At 38.1% G+C, this 21,916-nt stretch overlaps 1 protein-coding gene and 1 long non-coding RNA gene across 3 annotated transcripts; both read left to right on the forward strand.

Moving 5' to 3' along the window:
* Window positions 1-4,603: 4,603 nt before the first annotated feature.
* On the forward strand, window positions 4,604-12,754 carry LOC146386706 (rac GTPase-activating protein 1-like). Of its 2 annotated transcripts, none has more exons than XM_084927939.1 (17): window positions 4,604-4,788; window positions 5,127-5,235; window positions 6,239-6,441; window positions 6,657-6,811; window positions 7,120-7,189; window positions 7,335-7,388; window positions 7,545-7,622; window positions 7,745-7,862; window positions 8,028-8,176; window positions 8,290-8,454; window positions 8,559-8,654; window positions 8,844-9,042; window positions 9,229-9,334; window positions 9,494-9,626; window positions 9,810-9,918; window positions 10,138-10,246; window positions 11,220-12,754. In XM_084927939.1, exons 2-17 carry the CDS (start codon window positions 5,151-5,153, stop codon window positions 11,293-11,295), a joined length of 1,905 nt encoding a protein of 634 aa, XP_084784065.1. In that variant the 5' UTR covers window positions 4,604-4,788; window positions 5,127-5,150; the 3' UTR covers window positions 11,296-12,754. The 2 variants fall into 2 exon arrangements, with proteins under 2 accessions (XP_084784065.1, XP_084784062.1); XM_084927936.1 differs by having other exon boundaries at window positions 4,605-4,788; window positions 5,142-5,235; window positions 11,220-12,753.
* Window positions 12,755-20,248: 7,494 nt separating this feature from the next.
* Window positions 20,249-21,479, forward strand: LOC146386707 (uncharacterized). Its single transcript, XR_014800174.1, has 3 exons — window positions 20,249-20,400; window positions 20,517-20,603; window positions 20,723-21,479. It is a non-coding gene; the product is annotated as an uncharacterized LOC146386707 (long non-coding RNA).
* Window positions 21,480-21,916: the final 437 nt, after the last annotated feature.

Consider the following 21,916-nt stretch of genomic DNA (forward strand, 5'->3'; position numbering starts at 1 on the left):
TGCCTATTTTTAATGTGTCATTGGACTTTTTTAGTGTGACCACGAATTTTAATAGAAGACTTGATCAAGCCCTAGATCGACTGCGCGCAGGGAAACTGATCAATATTGTAGGTATATTGAGTGTTTGTTTTAGCTTTATGATTTTGAATGGTTTCATAAAATTGATATTTTATTGGGTAATATTTTAATTGATAATGTTGTTTGTTTTTCAGCTGTGCTGTCTCTGTTGTCCTTTTTTCATTCTTTTGATTGATTTGTAATTTTGTTTTGGTTAGTCCGTCCAGCCGTAGAGGCGGTTATTGATTGAGAGTAAGTTGTGTAAGGGCGGACTAACCTCTCTTTTTGTTTTGTTTAATTGTTTGTGCCACTTCCCTTTATCTCCCAGATCGCATGGCCATACATAGCACTGATTCCCAGCTGCGCTCAGACCTGAATTGTTTGCAGTGTGTGCCACGATTGCAGTGTCGCTAAGCGGGGTGTGACGGGTTGCAGTGTTGTTTCGCACAGTTTGTGTGGTAAGTCTCATGTGCAGCTGGGATATCAGCAGGATGTGTTGTAAGTCCTGTCTGGAAATGACTGGGAATTTGTATGTCTAACTCATGTAATAAATAAATGATCAATTTATTTCTTTGCCCCGTTTACTCATCCCTTGTCCTCGGTTACACCCTGAATGCAATATAAGGAAACTCCTTGGACCCTGTAACCAGGTCATGGTATAGCAAGAGGATTCTGGTACATCTTGGTTTTTTTGGTTAATGTCACAGCTGTATCGATTATTTGAGGCTATACTGTGTAAAAAAGGCTGGTGCGGTGTAGAGATTTACTTTAATTTGCCAGTTTTATTTGACTTTACAACATTTACGGAGAGATATTTTCAATAAAAAATGATAAATGCAGCAGCTTATTTAGTTTAAATTCTAACCTTCATAGGCTATTGTAAAAGCGTAACGGGTAGCTATTTATTCAAATTTGAAATTTGCGTTTGTAAAATAGTTTAAAGTTAAAAGTTGGGCATAAATCACTATAAACAGGCGTTTGTAATACATTTCAGGTAAATTTTATTCTGTACTACAACGGAAAAGGGGCGAAACGTCTTTATCAAAGGCGCAGTTAAACGCTCGGACAATATTTCACAGTACACCAACTTTATTGTACACGGTTTTTTTGTTTTGTTTATATATTCATGTTTATTTTATTTATTTTTCCTGCATGAAGAGGATTTATTTTCTTTAAATATTTTGTGATGAATCGATGATTAAAATACATTACATATTACAATATTACAATTATTAAAATACTTATCGAAACTGTGAAACTAATGAGAATCTTTTTATTTTTATTTTTTAAATATGATAACTATGGGAAACTTATTCTGAATAAATAAAGCCGACATGTTTATCCCTTCACCTCGCTTGGGTGACACTGGGAGTCAAGGTGCTAAGGTTTCCGTGTTGAGGGGGCAGGAGCCAACAATCGAATTTGGTTTTCACGTGTGAGCGCTACCAGGAGCTTTTTCTACAAGTGCTGTGAAAACTGTACATCTAATGAACAAATTATTCTTAACTAATGTTGAGGGAGATTAGGGAGATGTGGCCAAATTTGATCTTGTACGCATAGTATGCAAAATAAGATGGCTACTGCGAGATACCGATCTAAATAAATATATCATATTTATGTGAGTGCATTATGTGAGATTTACTTTAGTATTGCCGTCTATACAGGTGTCCAGATGTATGTTATGGGTGAGAAATTTAAATTGTGTACATACAATAAGCAGGCTTGAGGTTTCTCACCTGACTTTAGCTGTTTTATTTTCAATAGACTGATATTTAACTGAAATACAAATATGAAAACCTAAGTGCTGAACACGAATCCATTATTAAATATCACTGAAACTCTATGCAAGCTTAATGGCAATGTGTTCATGATTCACAAATATTATAGATTGCATTCATTTATCACAAAACTTTGTTCACAGTCACCAAGAACATGCAGAGTTGGTCTTTACTATGATCTGTACATGTCTTGAGATTTAAACCCTTAATTTCTCTGATTATGTCATGATTAACATAGATGACCTTTTTGTTTTCTTGTAGCTGAGTTGGCCAGTTCAGTCAGTTTATGTCAAATGATCATCACAAACCTGAGGAACCGTCCTTTGAGCCCCAGCCATTTGGACTCCATGAAAGACCTCTAGACCCCTCCCATTATCATGACCTGGTTTTGGGGTCCAAGGAGAATCCAACAACAACAACAACAACAAAGAGTTATATGATTACTATTAGTACTTTTTCTAAGACAGCTGGAGCTTCATCATGTTTTCTAAATCTGTTTGTAGAACACAAACAGATTCATATATTAAAAATATAGATAAATCCCTGACTTGTGACACTATTGATTCATTTTCTTTCATCACATCTCCTCCTGTTTTCATGCAGGTGTCTTTCGTACACCATCATCACTTTCTCCACTTCAGCTTGAGGTAAACTTGTTTATTTGCAAAGAGAAGCAGAGGCATGGCAGTATATGGATTGTTGTTGACTAAAAACACACAGTTTGCACATGTTTTCTGCATGTTTGTTTGTGCACGTTTTTTTTTTTTTTTTTTTTTTTTTTTTTTTTTTTTTGCAAAGGATAACAATGTTTCCATACACATAGTGAATTTTTCATAGAAAAACTGGATCTTCTTAGTTCTGCCTGTATTTTCTTCACATTGCTACACTGATATGAATGCACAATTTTAAGGGTTTAACCAGACATAGAGGGAATGGGTCAAGGTTGGAAGGAAATCAGACATAGAGGGAATGTGCCACTCCATCTTGGAAGATGAGGGCCAGTTCAAACTATTGTGTTTATTGGTTCTTGGAACATTCAGAGAACACCCAGACCACATTATTAAGGTTTACAGATAGAACAGCATGCATTTTATTTTCACCATACACATTTACAATGAGATACAGAGGAAATTGAGGTTTAGCTGTGACTTCATGGCTTGATTTTTGTCCATATGCAATGTGACATCTGTATGTGTGGGTGTGGTCCAGTGCAGTTATGTGGAGCTTCAGCAAAGATGAATACTGTCAGAAACCCCAGTTTTATTGTTTCACTGTATTTTTTATTTATGTATTTAACACAACTGAAAATGAACGGGAAACCTATAACAGATGATGCAACACATTAACACAGAGTACATAATAACATAATAAACAATCGTACTGGCAACGATTGCTTGCACTAAGTCAGTTAAAATCCATCAAGAATGCAGTGTTTATTTAAGGTTTTGTTTCTTTCATTACACTCTGAGTTGCCGTGCTTTTCAAACATTACCTTTAAACTGTTTTATATAGCGGTCATTCCATCCACTCACCTTTAATCTTTAATAGGTTTTGAGATGTTGGTGAAAAATGTGTTCATGACTGCAGATTTCTGGCATTTTGTGTAAATTTAAGCATGTAAGCATTGATTGTTTCTAAGAAAAAAAGAGTGTGAAACTAAGTTAGACTTGTGTTTGTAAATGACACCCCCCCTATGTTCTGTAGCTTTCTGGATTTTATACTTATTGGACTACATACTTATTATATAGGCTATACAGTACATAAAATCAAAATTTGCATGTTTTATGTAACTGAAATGTTTAATTATGTGGGCTAAAGAAAATAAGAAATTTATAGAGTATATTTATATGAAACATGTGTCTATGTACTGCATTTGATGTATTTTAACGATATGTATAATGGATATTACAGATTGTAACACCTGCATATGTGTAAAAAATGGCTTTGAACTGCCAACCCATTTGATTTCCATGCCACCATCATACCACCCTAAGAAAATTTCTCTACATCCGCCCCTGCTTATACTATGAGATAGTGCAGTCTTTTCTATGTCAGCGAGGATGAATCAGTCAGAGAGTGAGAAGGAGCTCTGCTGCCTCAGAAGTGTGGAGCAGGGTGTGCTGGGCTGTCCATAATGGAGAGCAGTGTGTTCAGTGACCTCCTGTCTGTCACTCACTCAAAAACTTCCAAATTCTGACCAATGATTCTACCACCCTTGCGGATTAGTGTCTTAATTAAATAGTAATAATCATAATAATTAATACTAATAAAGAGATTGATAAATTAACTGGAGCAGTTCTTTTCACATCTTTCAATGTCCTCATGTATATTGGATGAAGCAATACAATGGATCTGTAAGGGAAAATAATATGTATCAGTTAATTAATAGTTACAATATAACTAGAGCATGTTAAAAACTAGATCAGTGGATAAAGTAAAAAGAAAAAGCATCCTATATGATGATCAAAAGTTGTACATTTTTATGGAACTAATCATTAGGTATTTAACAATAAAATGTTAGAATAATTTCTTTATTTTTTCATGCAGCAACGTTTCAGATAATGAAAGCTGCTTGCTATTTGCTAATCATATGAGAGATTAAATCTGATGATTGCACATGCAGTAGAACACGCAGGGTTGCCTTCTTCTCGTTTATTTTTTCGTTATCCTTACGTAAGGCCCTCAATGACTCGAACTCAATCGGACATAAAGAGCTGCACATTTATGGTGCAGTTACAACTCCGGTTCCATGGGGGTGCCAGAACGCACAAACTTCCGGTTTCAATAGACGAGGAAGAAAAGCGGCGCTGATTTTGAACTTTGGAGAAGAATGTGTAAACTTAATCGGGCAGGTGTGGCTTTGTTGTTACTGTGGGGATAAGCGTCGCTCTTAGCATCGGATTGTGTTACATTACATTGCCCGTCACACTGTTACAACATCTTTATTGCATAGGTACGTTGTTTATGTTGTTTCTGTGTTCTTTCGGTTACTTTAACGATAGGCTGCACAGTCAGCTGACCTCAAGCCTGCTAAAGTTAGCGCTAGCATGCCAGTGACTTCATCGTAATGATAAACCTAGCATTGAGTTAGCTTAGCCGCTTGCGAGTGTTTGAATAAACTGACGATAATGCCAATATTAGTGCTTAAACAACAAGGAAACAAACCTAGTATTTATTTGTCATACGATAAACCTTTTGTCTAACGTGGCTGCCCATTTTGACTCGATTCATTACTAAGAGTGTGAAGTGTAATTAAAGTGAAAGGAACATTATTGTCTCACTAATCTTCAGCAAACACATCTACAGAAAGACACCATGGAGCTGTCAGCAGTGAACCTGTACAACCAGTTTGAGAGTCTCAGAGCCCAGGTCGACGGCCTGAATGAGAGCATTGAACCACGTAAGTTAATTTCTTACGTAGCTTTGGTATTAGTCACCTTTGTAGAAGCCTTTCAGTTAAACTGCAGTGTTTGTAAGCGTTAAGTAATAGCATTAAGCGCATCTGCTCTGGAATTGTGTTATACTTGGTAGCTGTACTAAGGTGGATGTATTTCAGCCAACTTATTAACACCAAACTGCTCCTCCCATCCGATTACTTGTTAGAGGGTGTGATGAATTGTATGGACACAGAAGCAGCACTGATTATAGAGCCTCTGCATTAGTAACTTAAAGGTTCACTCAGTCAGGGTTATAGAAGGCTAGTGAATATTGATAACGCACCTGATGATACAAATAGAAATTGAAATAACGATTAGGAGTGTAGTAAAATAAATAGAAAGTTACAATCATCTCCATTTATTTTTTATTTATTCACTTACTACAAACAATCTTATGTTTTTGTCCTCTTTCTAAATAGTATAGATTATAAATAACAGATCTAAATTTCAATTAGGAGGCATCATTAGAAGCAATTGAACATGATTTATTGTTACAGAGAATTCAGTTATGCTATTTGGCGATTACAATCCAATGATCCATCACAACAGAACAAAATCCCAGCGGTGATGGGAATTAAGACATGATCCCCTTGAGTGTAGATGCTGATTGTGGCGTTGAAGATAAGATGGAGCCTTGGATGAAGCAAGGATGGGGAGGAGGTGGGTTGCACAAAGGGGTCGGGAAGGGAGAATGAAAGATAAGCAGTACTATTTAAAGAAGAGTTGAGGGTAATTGGTTTGAAGAAAGATGATTGGACTACAGCAATGGTGTTAGCATTGAGCTTTGCAGCGTGGGAAAGTAGAAGTGATGTAATAAATAGACTAACAGCCAAACACTGTTAAAATGGACAGATGAGGAGATACAGATCTTCCTTGTTGAACTTATACACAAGTTTTGTAATAAAAATAAGGAATTGTACAGCGTGCACAGCAGCAATACAGCAATCCCCTTGTCTTGTTTTCCAGAGTTCCTCCAGATGGCAGTGAACTTTGAGGATTGCCGCAGGAAATGGCTGCAGGCAGGTGAGGAGCTAGTTTCCTGTAAGGAGATGCTGGCTAAAGCGGACACGGAGAGGGGAGCCTTGGAGGTCAAACTAAAACATGCTCGAAACCAGGTGGACGTGGAGATCCGCCGGCGGCAGAAAGCTGAGGCCGTATATGAGAAGCTAGTCAGTGCTACTGTTTGTTTTTCTTTCTACTCTTTCTTTATGTAACCAGCAGGATTGCTGATGTGAAATTAGATGGAGAAAGAATAGATGAAGATTCATATTCAGATAATGACGATGCCCATTTCACTGTGTAGATTACAAAATTAATTTGTTGCTGACTGACAGTTATGCATTTTTCTAAATGAACATGTTTCTTTCAACCTTGCGTATAAAAGGAGCGTCAGCTACAGCTGATCCGAGAGCTGCTGGTTTCAGAGAACAACGGTGGCAGCGTCCTCCTCAGTGAGGAACAGCGTTCAGCCCTGGCCTTCCTCAATGCCCACTCCCAGGCAGCACAAGCTGCAAAGAGCAACCTCAACTCCAGCCGAAGGTCAGAAGGAGACACTTCTGTTTCTTTCTTCCTCCTCCTCCTCCTTCGTCGTCTTCGTCTTCTTCTTCTTCTTCTTCTTCTTCTTCGTCTTCTTCGTCTTCTTCGTCTTCTTCATGGGAGAGGGACAAAAACAAGCTGAGAAGAAATGGCTATACTCTGAGCAAAGACAAGCTAAACTTTTATTGCATTTAGCAGGTTAGCACATATGCATGAACACTTTAAGGGAGAGAATTTCATATGCGTGATTAAAACAGTGTTATTCTTAAACTTGGCATATACACAGACAACTAACTTGATCTGTCTTACAGACTGACTACTATTGATGAATCGGCTTCTTTGCTGTCAGACATCAGCTACGACCATACGGATGACTCTTTGGTAAAATGATCCTTAAAGGTTTATGTTATGCGAACTGCTGATCAAATGGTGTGACAGCATAGTTGTTTTTTTTTGTTTGTTTGTTTTTAAGAAACATCAATAGTAAATTGGCCAAGTGAATGTAAAATGCTGTGGTTTTCTGCAGGACTGGGATTCATCTGTGATGAAGAATGTTAGATTGCGCAGACGACAGAAACGAGTGAGTCATGCCTTAAATCACATTTTGCACACGAGTCTTTTCTTGCATTGATTTTTTTTATTTTCTGTGTCATCTTGACATGTTTCAGTGTCAGAAGGGACATCAGATGTCTCTTGATATTTACTTTGGTTCTGAAAATTCAATTTCAATCCACAGCGTTCCTCCAGAAAACCTTCAGAAGGTCACTTGCAGGCAGTGAAGAAGCCTCGCTCTACTGGATGCCCATCAGATAGGGTAATACTGACCTCTGCAGCTGGATGTGCTAAATAACATTAAAAAAGTCTGGATCTGTAAGCCTAAGTTTAGGTGATTGTATCTATGAATTAGTATGAAATATCTCCTTCCTTACACTTCAGATGAATGAATCCATTGTGGCCAAAACAACCATCACTGTACCTGTAAATGGTGGTGCTGTTGAGGCTGTCTCCACCATTGAGACCGTGCCCTACTGGACGCGCAGCAGAAAGAAGAGCGGTAAGAATTTTCTTCATCTTTTATTTATAGCCTCTTACAAACACACTTGAAAGCAACATGATCATACCAAACAACCAATGTACGCTTGAAATAAGTGATTTGGACTGGTGAGTTTCCTCAGTGTTTTGGGGTTTGATTTACATGTGACATTACATGTGCCTGCAGTTGCTCCATCTTGGATTGATACACCGACTACTGACAACTCTGAAACTGTCAGTGAGGCTCCCAGAACACCTGTCTCAGAATTTCCAGCCCAACTCCAGACTCCCAAAACTAATGGAGGAGGAAAGAAACATCACTTCATCTCCAAAACAGTACGGCTAAATTCTTGACTAAAATGAATTCACGTAAATAACTGAGATTATATCTCTATCTTCTTAATTCCTACCAGCCTGTTTAATTGAGTTGTGTTCCCTCTATCACTAAGGTGATCCGGTCAGAGTTTTGTGTGTCATGTGGAAGAAGAACAAAGTTTGGCAAGCTGTATCTTCGCTGCCAGGATTGCAGGGCTGTGGCCCATCCTGAGTGTCGTGACCTGTGTCCCATGCCCTGTAATCCTACTGCTCTTAATACTCCTGTCAAGAACACAGAGGTACATTGTTCTTATTGGTCTCATCACTTCTATTCCATATATTTTGCATGATTTGTTTTTTTTTCACACCTACATAGAAATTAATTGATATAATTCTTGTGTAGTCTACTCTGGCTGACTTTGCTCCACTCACTGCTCCAATGATCCCTGCTTTGGTTATCTACTGCATTAAGGAGATTGAAAAAAGAGGCCTACATGAGGTGGGAAAGGCATTATTGAAGCCCTGTTTACTTGTTGTTTGCATGTTAACAGTTCAATCCTTTCCGTTAAGTGATTACAGTAGATTGTTTCCATCTAATTAGGTATTTTACTTCAAAGTAAAGCAGAGTCACAGTAAGGCTGGACAGTGAGAGCTGAGTTCTAGTTTCTTTTTTTCCTCCTTACCCCAGGTTGGCCTGTACAGAGTCTCTGGTCATGAGCGTGTGGTGAAAGAGCTGAAGGAAAAGCTCATTAGAGGAAAGACTCTACCTCCTCTTAACAAAGTCGAAGACATCAATGTCATTGCAGGCGTCCTCAAAGACTTCCTCAGAAACCTTCCAGAGCCACTGCTCACCTTCCACCTCAACAAAGCCTTCATGGAAGCAGCGGGTGAGTTTGTGAGACTGCAGGACCTGCAGGAATTCTTATGTGTTTGAATGTTTGACGCTTTTATTTTAAGAGAGCTGAATTTGCACTGAGTGGTTGAATTTCCTGCCTGGGATAGAGGGAAGAGTATCCATGAATATAAAATATCTTATGTACTTATTATTTATTAATTTTTTTTGGATGTTGTAGAAATCCAGGATGATGACAACAGTCTTGCTATGTTGTATCAGACGATGAGTGAGCTGCCTCAGCCAAACCGAGACACACTGGCCTGTGTGATGATCCATCTGCAGAAGTAATTTTCATTCCTTTCTTTAGTCGTGTTAAGAATCCTTTTATCTTATTTTTAATTTACTCTGCTTAATACACAAGATTTACAGTTTGTAATTATGAAATCTCTTGAATCTGCATTATAAGGTCAGCTCAAGAAGACTGAATTTCTTTCTATTATCAGGGTGTCTCGAAGTGTGGACACCAAGATGGATGTAAATAACCTGGCCAGGGTGTTTGGCCCCACCCTTGTAGGTCATGCTGTTCCTAACCCAGACCCTATGACCATCCTGCACGACACCAACAGGCAACCAAGGGTAAAGGGAAGAATAAGGACTGGCTTCTCAGTATAGGCATTATGTTTAGAACTCTAATGCATGTCTTATAAAGTAGCACATAGTGTGTGTGTGTGGGGGTGTGTATGGTTGTACCTCAGTGATCAGTGTTTGTCCTTCAGTGTGTTCGACTATAAATAATGGATTTATTTCCTGTCTTCTTAGGTTATAGAGCGCTTGCTCAGTATTCCAGACAGCTATTGGAGCCAGTTTGCTTATCCAGATAATGCAAGCATTGACAATGCTCACAACACTGACACTCCAAACCACAAAGGTAAATCAATGAAAGGTACATTAAGGCTCCTCTAAAATGAATACCCCGATAAAAGTGGGTTTGATTAGATTTTAGAACTGGTGGAGCAAATGGGTATATGATAAAAATCAAATCAAATCAACCAACCTTAATCCTTTTTTTTCAGCATTTATACTCAACAGATTTGATAATATTGTCTTGTTAAATTGAGGTTCTGTTGATTTATGGGTTTATCTGTAGTGAGCATACTGGGGCCAGTAACTACTCCAGAGCACCAGATGATGGCCAAAACACCTTCCTCCAGTTCACTGTCTCAGCGCATGAAGCAGACCCTCTCCAGTACCACCTTGTGAGTTCACTCTCTTTTTCCAATTCTTTTCACAGTAGACAAGATCAAAGCAGAGTTGTTAGATTGATACATCTTATCCAGACTGAAATGTTATCAATTTAAATCAGTCAAATTTACATCTGATGGTTTAGTTTTTTCACATCTCTGCCCTCAACATAACAAGCTTCAGGAAGTTCCAAAACACACACTTTAATTATGAGCTAAAGACAGACAAATTTTAAATTTCCAGTTTATTTTTCTGTATACTATTACAAAGACCCTTAGGTGGATAAGTAATCAAGAAAATACATGAATAAAAGGATTCTGGCTATAATTTATTTGGTACTGTATATGATGCATCAACTGGCAAAACGACAGAATATTGGACATATTTGACCTCACATCTCATCCTGTGAGCAACATCATGTAGAGACTTCAGGATTTTGGAACTTCAGCATTCAAAATCCACATACTTGTCTAAAAAAAGTGAAGCTGTTTCTTCCCTCATAGGTTCCAAGAGACATGACACATTTCAATTTGTCACATTGTAAAAAGTACAAGTATAAACATGCTGTGCCACTAGCAGTACTTACTGAGACTGGACTAGAGCAGATCCATTGCTGTTCTTGTCATTTAATCAGCGGGACATAAAACATCTTGTGGATATTCCTATGCATTTATGATATTAACTAAAGGCTTCAGGTTGGATATGCAGAAATTTGTCTCTCAATATTTTATGGTAGAGAGAATTGGAAAATGTTGGATTGTGAAAGTTTTTCAGGGCGTTAAAAGCCACGTGCAAGTAACATGACTGCCTGCATAGAGAGCAGTCAATAATCAAATTAAGTTAACTCAGTTGTCCACATAAGGAATTGTTTCCTGGTTTTCCCTGAAAACAATAATCTTAATAGTGATTCAGTTGTTTGTCTGAAATGACTTTTACTAACCTTCTAATTCTGTGTGCTCCCTTCAACCCCGACCTCTTCATCCTTAGATTTGGGAGCAAGAGCAAAGCGACATCTGCCTGTAATCGCCAGGGAAGCTTCTTTGCTTCCCCCCAGCTAAAGTAATGGTAATGAAAGAAAAAACCCTCACTACATTATGCTTCTAGGTTACTTACTGCAGTAAATGAATATATATGTGTATTTATATAATCATGTTGGAATCTGACTATGCAAATTTAGCACAATAACTTTACCAATTTAATTACTGAAGATATTTTTTAAGAAAGCTTTCTAACAAGATTTTTGTTCTTTTCAAAAGATGAGAGAATGTAGGATTTTTTTGTATCTTTAATCACTAATGTTTTATTATCGGCTCCGTCTCTGATTATAAGAGTTTTTAATGACCGAGCAACCATACTCACACTAATTTAGGATTGAGATTTCCTACTTCATGTGATGTTTAATGCTGTTTTCAATGCTGCCCCCCCGAACATGTGGTTGTAACCACAGTTACATGGATGCATCATAGACCATAAGAAAGTCATTGGTATGCATCAGCACACATGAAAAGCACACAGAGCTAGAATGAACAAAGAGGTGAGAATCACTAATATTGGCTTGTTGAGAGCATTGGTTGCCGTATCATTAAAACATTTGTTTTAATGATTTTATGTTTTGTTTTATATATTCATGTTGACATGCTCTGATCTTTACCAATCATGGCATTTTTTTGAGAAAAACTTTCAAATACTTAAAAAATATATTCTGTGTAAACACTGATACCCGTTGGGAAATTAGAATGCTTTTTGCACACTGTAAAAACCAAAGTGTATTTTCTACATGGTAACATTTACCACTAGAGGCTGCTGTTGCACCACTTTCCATGTGCAATCGTAACCTATAAAGACACCATACTGTATACTATGTACGTAATCAGTCAGAAATCGTGGCACTCCTTTCATTTAATATATCAGCAGATATTTAGAAGTTACTCTACTAACGTGGGATGGTTAAGTCAAGAGATCTGTGACTCACATTTATGCGGTCATAACAAAATAAAGCTTCAGCTGTTTTAATGTATTACTGTGAAAACTCATTTGCATGCACGCACAGTGAAGTATTTGTAGCTTTCTTGTACCATTAGACTAACGATAAGAAAAGTCAGTCTTCTGCTCTCATCATCACCTGTAGCAAATCTCTGTGTGATGGTACCGGTTCAAATAAAGGCATTTGGGGTGAGATATTCATTTGGATAAAAACGGAAACATTTTGACTTATGAAAACTACATCCTGCTGTTTGTGGTTGTAAGAATCCTGTAATACTGCATTATTTTATGCATATTTGATACATCCTTGTACATGTATTCCTTCATTCTCTAATGAAATAACGTGTAAACGATTGTCATTCATCAGAGAGCCTGTGAATCTTAACATTTATCTCTTTGTCTTTGCTCATATAATGTGGAAGTCAATGCCTGAACTAAAAATAAAACGCAAAGAGTGTTTCTTTTGTGTTGGTAGGTGGTATTTGTGCAAGAGGTTAGACATGTGGGTTGAGGAACCCGGCTGAAAGAAGACTGTAGAGCATGTAAGACCAGACGTGTAGGATATCATTTTGTTACTGGTAATTCAGTCTAAACAAAACCCTCTTATACTTGAACATGGATTAGTATTACCCTATTAAATCAGCAGGTTATTAATGCACAGCCTAAAACCTTTCATGTTTAATGCTTAATTTTTCCTGGTGTAAATTGAATGCTGGCCATTGCTATTGAAGATCTTCAGTGAAAGGGCAAAAGCACCGTACCAGCTATTCCAAAGCTGACGTGGCACTGAATGATAATGCAATTTGGCTCATTGTTCCAATAGTCATTACAGCTATTTCCATAATCTGTTGGGCTGAATGGGCAGGCGATGAGGTCCAACATTATTATGAATTAAAGCAGTGATCATTTATACATCTTATAGTTATTCCATTAACAGTTACTGTGGAGAGTGCTAAGCCAGGCTGAACCCATTGACATAGATTTTCTATGGCCTCATTTAATACAGAGCTTCAGCAACACATCAGCCCCTCAGAGATCTAAGCCCAGCTGTGTCGAGTGTGTGCGTGCGTGTGTGAAAATAGTGTGCGCATAGTTCATCCAAATTGGTTTGTTCTCTCTTCCTTTCATTCTCTGTCTCACACACAGCGAGCCTCGAATGACTGCAAAAAAAAAGACCCTCCAAAAATGTTTGAATTTCAAATCAGCATTAATAGTTCATTAGCCTGAAATAAGGTCTCCTGTGTGTCGATCTGTCCTCTCATCGGGGGATTGTGTGTTTATTTATGCTGTACGGTGCAGCATACGCTCGACGGTTGCAGACATCAAACAGCTGGCTGTGTGCAGTGTGTCTCTGTAGCTCCATATTCCAGCATGCCCCAGTGTGCAGTGATAGAGCTCCGTTCTGCTATGGGACCAGCGAGGGCCAAATGAGTAAGTAGTCCAATTAAGAGCTCTTAAATAAATTACAGTGTAAGCTGGTAAACACATAACAACAACACTGTTTAATTCCTCTATTTATACAGTGAATTGCAGGCAGTGATGGCAAAGGGAACAACAATACTACCACCACCGTCTCTGGAAACTGAATGTAATCAATAAATTACCCAATTCACAAGGTTTACTTATTGCCGTTATTGAGTGAAAATAAAGTGTACGTGTCAACCTTTTGGCCGTGCGGCATGTACACGCCGTCTACACCATTGTCTGCTTAAGGTCAGGCTGATGTCAAAGAAATGGATGACTGTCAAATCAGAACATCTAATAACGCATCTAATCAATACATCTCTGAAGGAAAAAAAGTCAAGTAAAGCACCAGAGAAATGCTCTGTACACGTTAATTCTGTGTTTTGAGAACTTGATCTTCAGAGTGGAAAACTTGTTTGTGAATTAGGCAAGGCATCATTGAGATATACTTTTAAAATCATATCAAGAAAAGAAGCTGGGCTGAACCAGCTGTTAATTCAGGTGTTTTGCCGAGCAAAGGTACGGTTGTGCATATTCGTAAACGGGGCCAATAAACTGCTTCTTTAGCAGGCTAAGCATGTGCTTGAAAAGTGGTCCTCCAGATTTGTTTCTGACACTCTTTTCAATGAATTATGTGACAGATTGTGTGATCAATATGCTTTCCATTTGGCGGATTAAATGCACAGCACTGCGAACAGCTGAAATACCAAACTATGTTCTGCCTTTAAAAAGCCTGAAAACAGGACAAGAATCATTGTCCAATTTACACCCACCCGTGTTTGCTTAACTGCAAATAATTGTGTGGCTTTTTGACTTTCAGAACTCTTGCGCTCTCGTCTTCAGCTCCATCCCTTGTTCTTTTTTTTAAAACTCCACTCCCTCTCCACCCCTCCTTTGAATCGAACCGCTGTCTTAGCTGGCTACCATTTGTGGTCGATACCTTGTTACCACAGAGAAATCAATTATCTCAACCAAGCAGCAGGGGAAAGAGGCAATAATGAAAGAATGCACCTCCTTCCCAGACGATGGCAATGGTCATTAAATATGAATTTATCATTGGTTGAGGAGATTTATGTTGCGTGATGTGGGCACAGAGTTTGTGCTCGCTTTGCCGCAGAAGTTCTGGTTACAAGTGTTAATGGAAACGTTCGCAGACTGATGTTCAACCAAATATTTGATTATTATAAGCTGGCCTGCGCGTTTTGATGACATTTTTCAACAAAATAAGCGGGAGACGTGCTGGAAAATGAAACACGAGTATTATATAGCATTTGCATGCCGCAATATTATCATGGCATTCATGAAAACTCCAGGTTCTTTCCAGTGATGTCTCAGTGCTACTCACTCAGGTGACAGTGGAGATGGTGGTGATGGCTGACTTGTGGGTGGGCATGCCTACAATACCTGCCTGTTTGGGTCTGTAATGAGCCATTCTGACTTGTCTGACAGGTGGTGCAAGAATTGGAGGCACTGCCATCACCACAGCCGGAGAAAAAAAGTGCAAATGAGAGAGAAAGAAGAACGGAGCAGAGAGGGAAAAATGTGTAATTCGGGCTTGCTCTTAAGGCAGCAATAAATTCCATTTTAATGGGGCACCACAAGCAGTAGCAAGCACTCAGCAGTCTGTTGTGTTTGATGCCAAATTGTGCAGAATAAACAGATTTGCTGTGCAGCTGGTCCAAACACACACTTTCTCTCTGTCTCTGTCTCTCTGACTCGCTCTGTACCCATCTTTTCCACCGTACACTCTCACAAATCTCCATGCCACACACACACACTCCACCTCTTCTTCCTCATTCCCTTGCTACCTCTCCATCTCTTCTCCTCCCCTCCCCTGCGTGGACGCACAAGAATTAGACAAATCATCACGAAAAGATGGCAACTGTGCTTTGATTTATTTTCTTCCACTTAACTGAGTACTCATCTCCAGCTGTCACGCACATGTTCAAGGCAGAATATTTGTTTTAAGAGGGAAAGGAGTGAGCTGCACGCCACTAATGAGAAACAACATGTCACATCAGGCTCGTTTCTTTCGCAGAAGACGAATTGTCGGTCATCCTGACCGATTTTATGGTAGACAAAGTTGCACATGATATACTCAGACTCTGTATTTGAAATCAGCATTGCACGCTAACCAAATTGTAGGCGATGGTTTGCAAAAAATAGAGCTGGTTGCCAAGAGTGCTTTGAAAACCCCGAGAAACATTTTACGCTAAATAATATTAAATATACTGAGGCATCTGTTTAGTATGCTGGCTAAAAGCAGTCCCTCAAATACCTGCTACATTGATATATGTGGTTCCTGCCAGCTGAATGACAGTGTAAGCACTAGTGGATACATCCAGACACACACACCTGCACACCTATGACTTCTGTTTCTATTGTTTCCACGATAAATGTATTGTTTTTCAAAAACCAGCTCTGTGTGCAAACACACACTAAAATAACTGTACGTGTGCTGCTGGATCCTTCTGCGTGCCCTCCTGCACCAGTGCATCTGAATACATTTAACTGAATGTGAAAGTGTGTGTGCACAGGTGCATGATATGGAATATTGGGAGACGGCGGTATGCATGAAAGGCTCAGTGTTTGCTAGTGAATGTGCGCAGTGACCATGCGTGCAGTGTGTGTGCCTCTGCCTCTGATTTTGGGATTGTTTTTTTCTGCATGGATGGACACAGCTATAAATACCGTATGATATACTTGTATCTTTCAAAGCCACACAGCCCAAAATCATCTTTTATTTATTTTTTTGGTAGTGCTCTCACTCTAGTCATGAGTGAGAGAACTACCAATCACCAATTGGTTTTGCCAGGTTAGTTAAAGTTGAGCCTTAGCAGCATGACGGCATGATCTTTTGATTAAAAAGGAAACCTGTAAACATGTAATATCAAAAATACAAAGACACTGGATCACTGTATTAGTCATTTGAAAAGCGTATTTTCCCCAAAATTCTGGCACTAACTACAACCCAATGCAAATTTTGATGTTCCTCTTGGCCACTAGAATGCACTGTTGCCTCCTGTAATCCACTTGCATGTCACGAAGCAGTGCTGCTCTGTCTGAACACACCCATTAATTTCACCCATCTCCACATCTCTATCATGTAGGACTCCCATGTGGTTGTTAGGAGGATATGGGAGTGGTACAGCATTGTCAGTATTTGTATCATTTGCAGCACTCAAGCTTTAATTTGAAATGATAAAGTATTGCTTTGACAGTGGCAGTCTACTCAGGTGACATATATTAGCATTTTCCTCCCAAGCATTTCACCTCTGGGGAAAATTAAATTGGCTGGATCAGAGTTCATACATAAATGTAAGCTTAACAGGCGTCAGTGTATGTAGGAGCCCCATCACATGTGTAATTCACATGTACCTTGTTACAGCTTCGCCCTGAGGTTGACAGGCGGTGGCTGATCCTGCATATGATGACACAAGTTTTTGCATACCACTACATTTTGGGTAGAAGGTTATGCCAGTCAAATGTACAATCTTTGTTATGTAAGCTTAAAAACACTGAGATAGCATTTCCACATTTTGAAAGACAAAATATAAGAGTGCTATAATTAGTCATGGTTAGATGACAACATGGATAATGCTATACTCAGCCACATCTTTTCCACTGGTATACCTGGAGGTTTGATATGAACTAAGTTTGTACAATAGGACACCAGATATGCTTTTACTTACAAAAGTGTTACCTGTCTAACGCCTACTTAGTTTTTTTACGGTTAAAAAATTAACTGTCAGCAATTAAAATCAGAGACATCACAGACTTTAACAGGAGAACAGGTTGTCTAACGTAATCGTGCTTTCCTCTTTGGCTCCCTGTATTTGCTTGCTGCTGAGGCGGTTCAGTAGTACAAACCCGTACAAAACTGTACACTCAACTTATCTCCATTGGTGCTGATACTAGCTTGTTCATCCCAAACTGCAGCATGTATGACAAAGAATACCAAACAGACTGCTTTGGAGCCTCGGGGCTTATAGAGAGACAGACAGTAAAGTCAGTGCTTGTTAGCTTGTTAACTGGTTAGTCTGTGGATATTACTGTGGATGTTGCATGGGTGAGTCACACAGTCTTTAGGGCCTGTTAGTGCCAATAATGGTTTTGGATTTTCAGCATCTTAATGATGTAAAACATACTGTATACAAGTCAGTGCGTAGTTTGTTTTATACAGTTATTTAAACAGTATAGAATAGATCATACAACTTATAGACTCACTACGATAGCCAGGTGCCCTGACTCTGGTAGCTCTAAAGATGCTGATTGGTCAGAAGCTGCCTTCTCCTTTTAAACAAAATAAACTTTGGGTGGAAAAATGATTGAAAATTCTTTAAAGCTGCATATTCAACAGACAGTTGTCTCTATTGTCAGTTTTTTGTGGGATTTCCTGTGTGTGTGTTTTACACAGACTATTCTATGTTGTAACACTCAACAAATGTATAATTCCTTTTAATGAAAACATATCTATGAAATGCATCTTCGATTTAGTTTCAGCTTGTAGTAATATGTTAGCACGTATTTAATTTCATTTCACAGTCCCTAATTTCCAAGAGCTGTTACTGTTGCCACAGCTTTATTTCATTTTATTATTACATTATAACAGGCTTCTTCTCTGTGTAAAGGACTTAGGTAAAATATGTCTCATGGGAAATTGATCTTTTATTTAGTGCTGTTTGTGATTTTTTTTTAAAGTTTTCCATATTCACCTGGTGTTGTTAGGAAACTGTATACTGTACGTTCAAAGAGAATGACCGTGAAACACCAGCTACACTGTCTGTCAGCTGTGCAGCCTAACACTGGGCTTTGAAACACAATGAACAAAACACTTCTGTGCTTCATGTGTTTACATGGAAATCACTGCCATTGAGAATGCAACCCATCAGTTGGTTTCTCACATGGGCAAACATCTGTTGCTTTTCAATTGGCAATCAAGTCTTTGGGAATAAAAGCACCAGTTCAATTTTTTTTCTTTTCCATACCCTCTTCATTTTTTTCTTTTTTTTTAACTGTACATGCGATGGATGGAGGTGTATATGGTGACAAAGCTGCTGAAGGATATCAAGGCTGGGTTCTTAATGCCAGGTGATACTGCATGCTGCTCTGCAAAAACTTTTGCCTGAATCTTGCCATCGCATTGCAGACAGATTATAACAATAGGATGGGCAAAGTCTATATTCCCTCTTTCTACTACCCACTATGAAGCACGTGCACCCTCTTCAAATTGTTGACTTTTGTAGCGAGTGTGTTTACCTGTCACTGAACATCTGTTACATTCAGTTGTTTATAATATTTAAGATTTTTTTTCATTGAAGACATTTTTTTTGTTGCAAAAAGTGCTCGTTTTGGTTTGATATCGTATAATTGTATAGAGCAGTAATACTACTGCATTACTCTGCTACAGTCACACATTATTTATTCAGAGGTAAGTCAGTTGTCTTCCGTTTAAAGCCATGAAGGAGTCTTTTGAACACAACTAGCTTTGAATGCAGTAATGAAGATATGTCTGGATTTGCATGCAAGCATACTTTTAAGAATTGCATGCAAGTGATTGCAGAAGGAAAACAAAAATCCCTTACGGCTGCAGCATTATAGCAGGCAAAACAGTATAAAAACTAATTTTGTATTTTTAGAGCTTTTCAAAACTGTGAAATATTAAATCTGTTCCATCAGTGATATAAATGGCAACATTTCAATAATAAAATGAAAATGACATCTTGGCTTGAGGCTGGAACTTGGAGAAAGTATATTGAGTACTCAAATTAAAAGGATTTGTGCTGTAGGGGAGTATAAGTAAATGTGCTCAATAAATCTGTTGAATTCTTTTGATCAAGATCATTCTTGCGTGATGTGTTTCTTTCCTTTCTTCTTTTCGCTGATGGTTCCAGTAGATGAGAAGTAGGTGATCAGTCAAATCATTATGACTCTTCCCCATGGCCCTTGGCTCTCCATTCCCAATTTCATTGCTGAGATATGTGGGTATTTGTCTTAGTTTGGATCACAGTCCAGAAGGAGAAGCTGACCAAATGACTGAACAGCAAAAGTCTCTGCAACCAGAACAGTGTGAGATCATAACATCACAAGTATGTGTAAGTGATATTACCTGAATATCAAAATTCTTGCAATAAACATTTTTACCTTTGTCCTTTACAAAATCATAACTGTAGACTGAAATATGCTGACAACACTGATTGACAAACAAAATGAACTGCTCGTTGTTGCAGATCAATTTATAGCAAATTTGACCAGCCTGGTTCAAGACCTTAACAAATTGGTTCTCTGTTGAGTTTGTGACCATTTTAAACTGCATAAAGAATGAAGTCTTTAAAAGGTGGGTGGGTATTTATGCAAATGGATTATAAATTAAGTAAAAAGATAAATGTGATTAATCAACTATGTACAGAAACATATTTTGAAACTAAAATTACATCTAAATTTAATCTTTCCAGAGGCTGACTCATCAACATAAAACCACAATGAAAACACTTCCTCAAGTCAAGAGCAGCTTTTTCTTTAGAAAATAACGTGAAGGCAACTCGTCACATTAGAGAAACAACCGATGCCACAGCACAGAAACTGAGGCACGACTAACCCATCTCACTGTAAGTTAACGCCATGGCAGAAGAATTGGAGCTTTCTGAGTATTCCACCATACATGACCTTGGGGGGAAAAAGGTCCAAACTGGAACAAGCAGCATCAACTCTGCTCAATCAGGTAAGAATATGAGAAAAATGCAAACTAAAAAAGAAACAGTCACGATTTTGAAGTAATCAGAAAGCTGTCTCACTATTGTGAATGTACTATGTATTTATCTGTTTGTATGTTTACAGAAAGAAGACTCCTGAGGATGGGGATTGTAACTTTAGGAGTATTATGTATCTTACAAGCCATCCTCAATATCTCCCTGCACCTTGCCGGTAAGTTGTGAACACAAGTATATATTTATAATGGAAAATAAATGTATCATAAGTACTGTAACATGTTTTCTGATGGAAAGTATAAAAAAATATGACCCCAAAATTATGTTTATTTCCAGTTTATTCAAAAGAGGATATCAATCAGTTTCCTTGCAACACCTCTGTGATAGAAGACATGTGCCAGACCGAGCAATTTCAGTCAAATTCAACCCACTTATGTTCCTGCTGCAACAACCTGCTGCAAAGGCTACTGAGAGAAAGAGACCTCTTGCAAGACAAAATCAGTCAGTTTAGCAGAGGTAAACCTGGAGATGTTGACGATATGCAGATCTTTGGATCTGGTTCCAATTCTTTAGATTTCTTGTTAGTTTGAAGATGAACGCAGACAACATTCAGGAATTTGAAACAAGTCATTTAAGTCAGACAACTACATCCATTTACACACTTTGAAATCTCTGGTACAAAAACAACAGCCAACCACATTTTAATTAGATATATATTTTGAAAGAGTCAAGCAGTGATTAACAGTTGCACTCAGGTAAATACTTTTATTATATTGCTGCATATTTAATGCAAAATTTATTATGTACATATATTAATACTTTGCTAATGGATAAAAAAAAATGACATGCCACTTTAGTAATATGATAAAACGTATTGAATGATTGTGTATGTGAAAGATGACGTTTTTAGTGACAACATGTGCTCAGTTTAGTTTTTGGCTGGTGGTGTATTCAGAAACCAAAAGAACAGATGCTTCTACCAGTAGGTGGTAGAGACCCGACCCAAGCTGTGTTAAAGAATATTGGATTTGTATGTATGTGTGGCCAACAAACACACTAAATAACAGCAAAAAACAATGTTGGCTATTTGGTACTAGCAGAAACACTTAGAAAGTGTTTTTAATGGAATTTGCTATATCAACTTTAAATGTTATTGTTACTCTGAATGATGATAATTCATTTTTTTTTGTTTTCACATAACTGAAATTTTGTATAATAATGAGTTTTCAATGCCCGCTCAATTGACAACAGTCTTATATTTGATATAATTTAGCTTATATTTAGCTTGATTTTATGTTTATCTCTGAGACATGGCAGCATGAAGTCTCACATCTTTTAGAGCTATGCAATGCAGACTGTTCATTTTTCTGTGAACCTCAGATCTCTGGACGAGAAGGTGGAACAGCTGTGATTTTTAAAAATACATTTTTATGCCAGATGATCTCTTCGAGCTTTTACAGCTCTTTTGAGATGATTATGATCAAAACTGGAAGAGATCAACTGATGTATGGTATTTCAATTTATGGTCCA

Source organism: Perissodus microlepis, chromosome 5 (assembly GCF_051167445.1).
Source record: "Perissodus microlepis isolate ML-2025 ecotype Zambia chromosome 5, ASM5116744v1, whole genome shotgun sequence".
Taxonomy (NCBI): Eukaryota; Metazoa; Chordata; class Actinopteri; order Cichliformes; family Cichlidae; genus Perissodus; species Perissodus microlepis.

Excerpts from the sequence above, each read along its gene's own strand:
- LOC146386706 (XM_084927939.1), top strand. The coding sequence starts at position 5,151 with ATGGAGCTGTCAGCAGTGAACCTGTACAACCAGTTTGAGAGTCTCAGA. Across the intron at positions 9,919-10,137 it reads TGACACTCCAAACCACAAAG|TGAGCATACTGGGGCCAGTA; the intron begins GTAAATCAATGA and ends GTTTATCTGTAG. Across the intron at positions 10,247-11,219 it reads ACCCTCTCCAGTACCACCTT|ATTTGGGAGCAAGAGCAAAG; the intron begins GTGAGTTCACTC and ends CTTCATCCTTAG.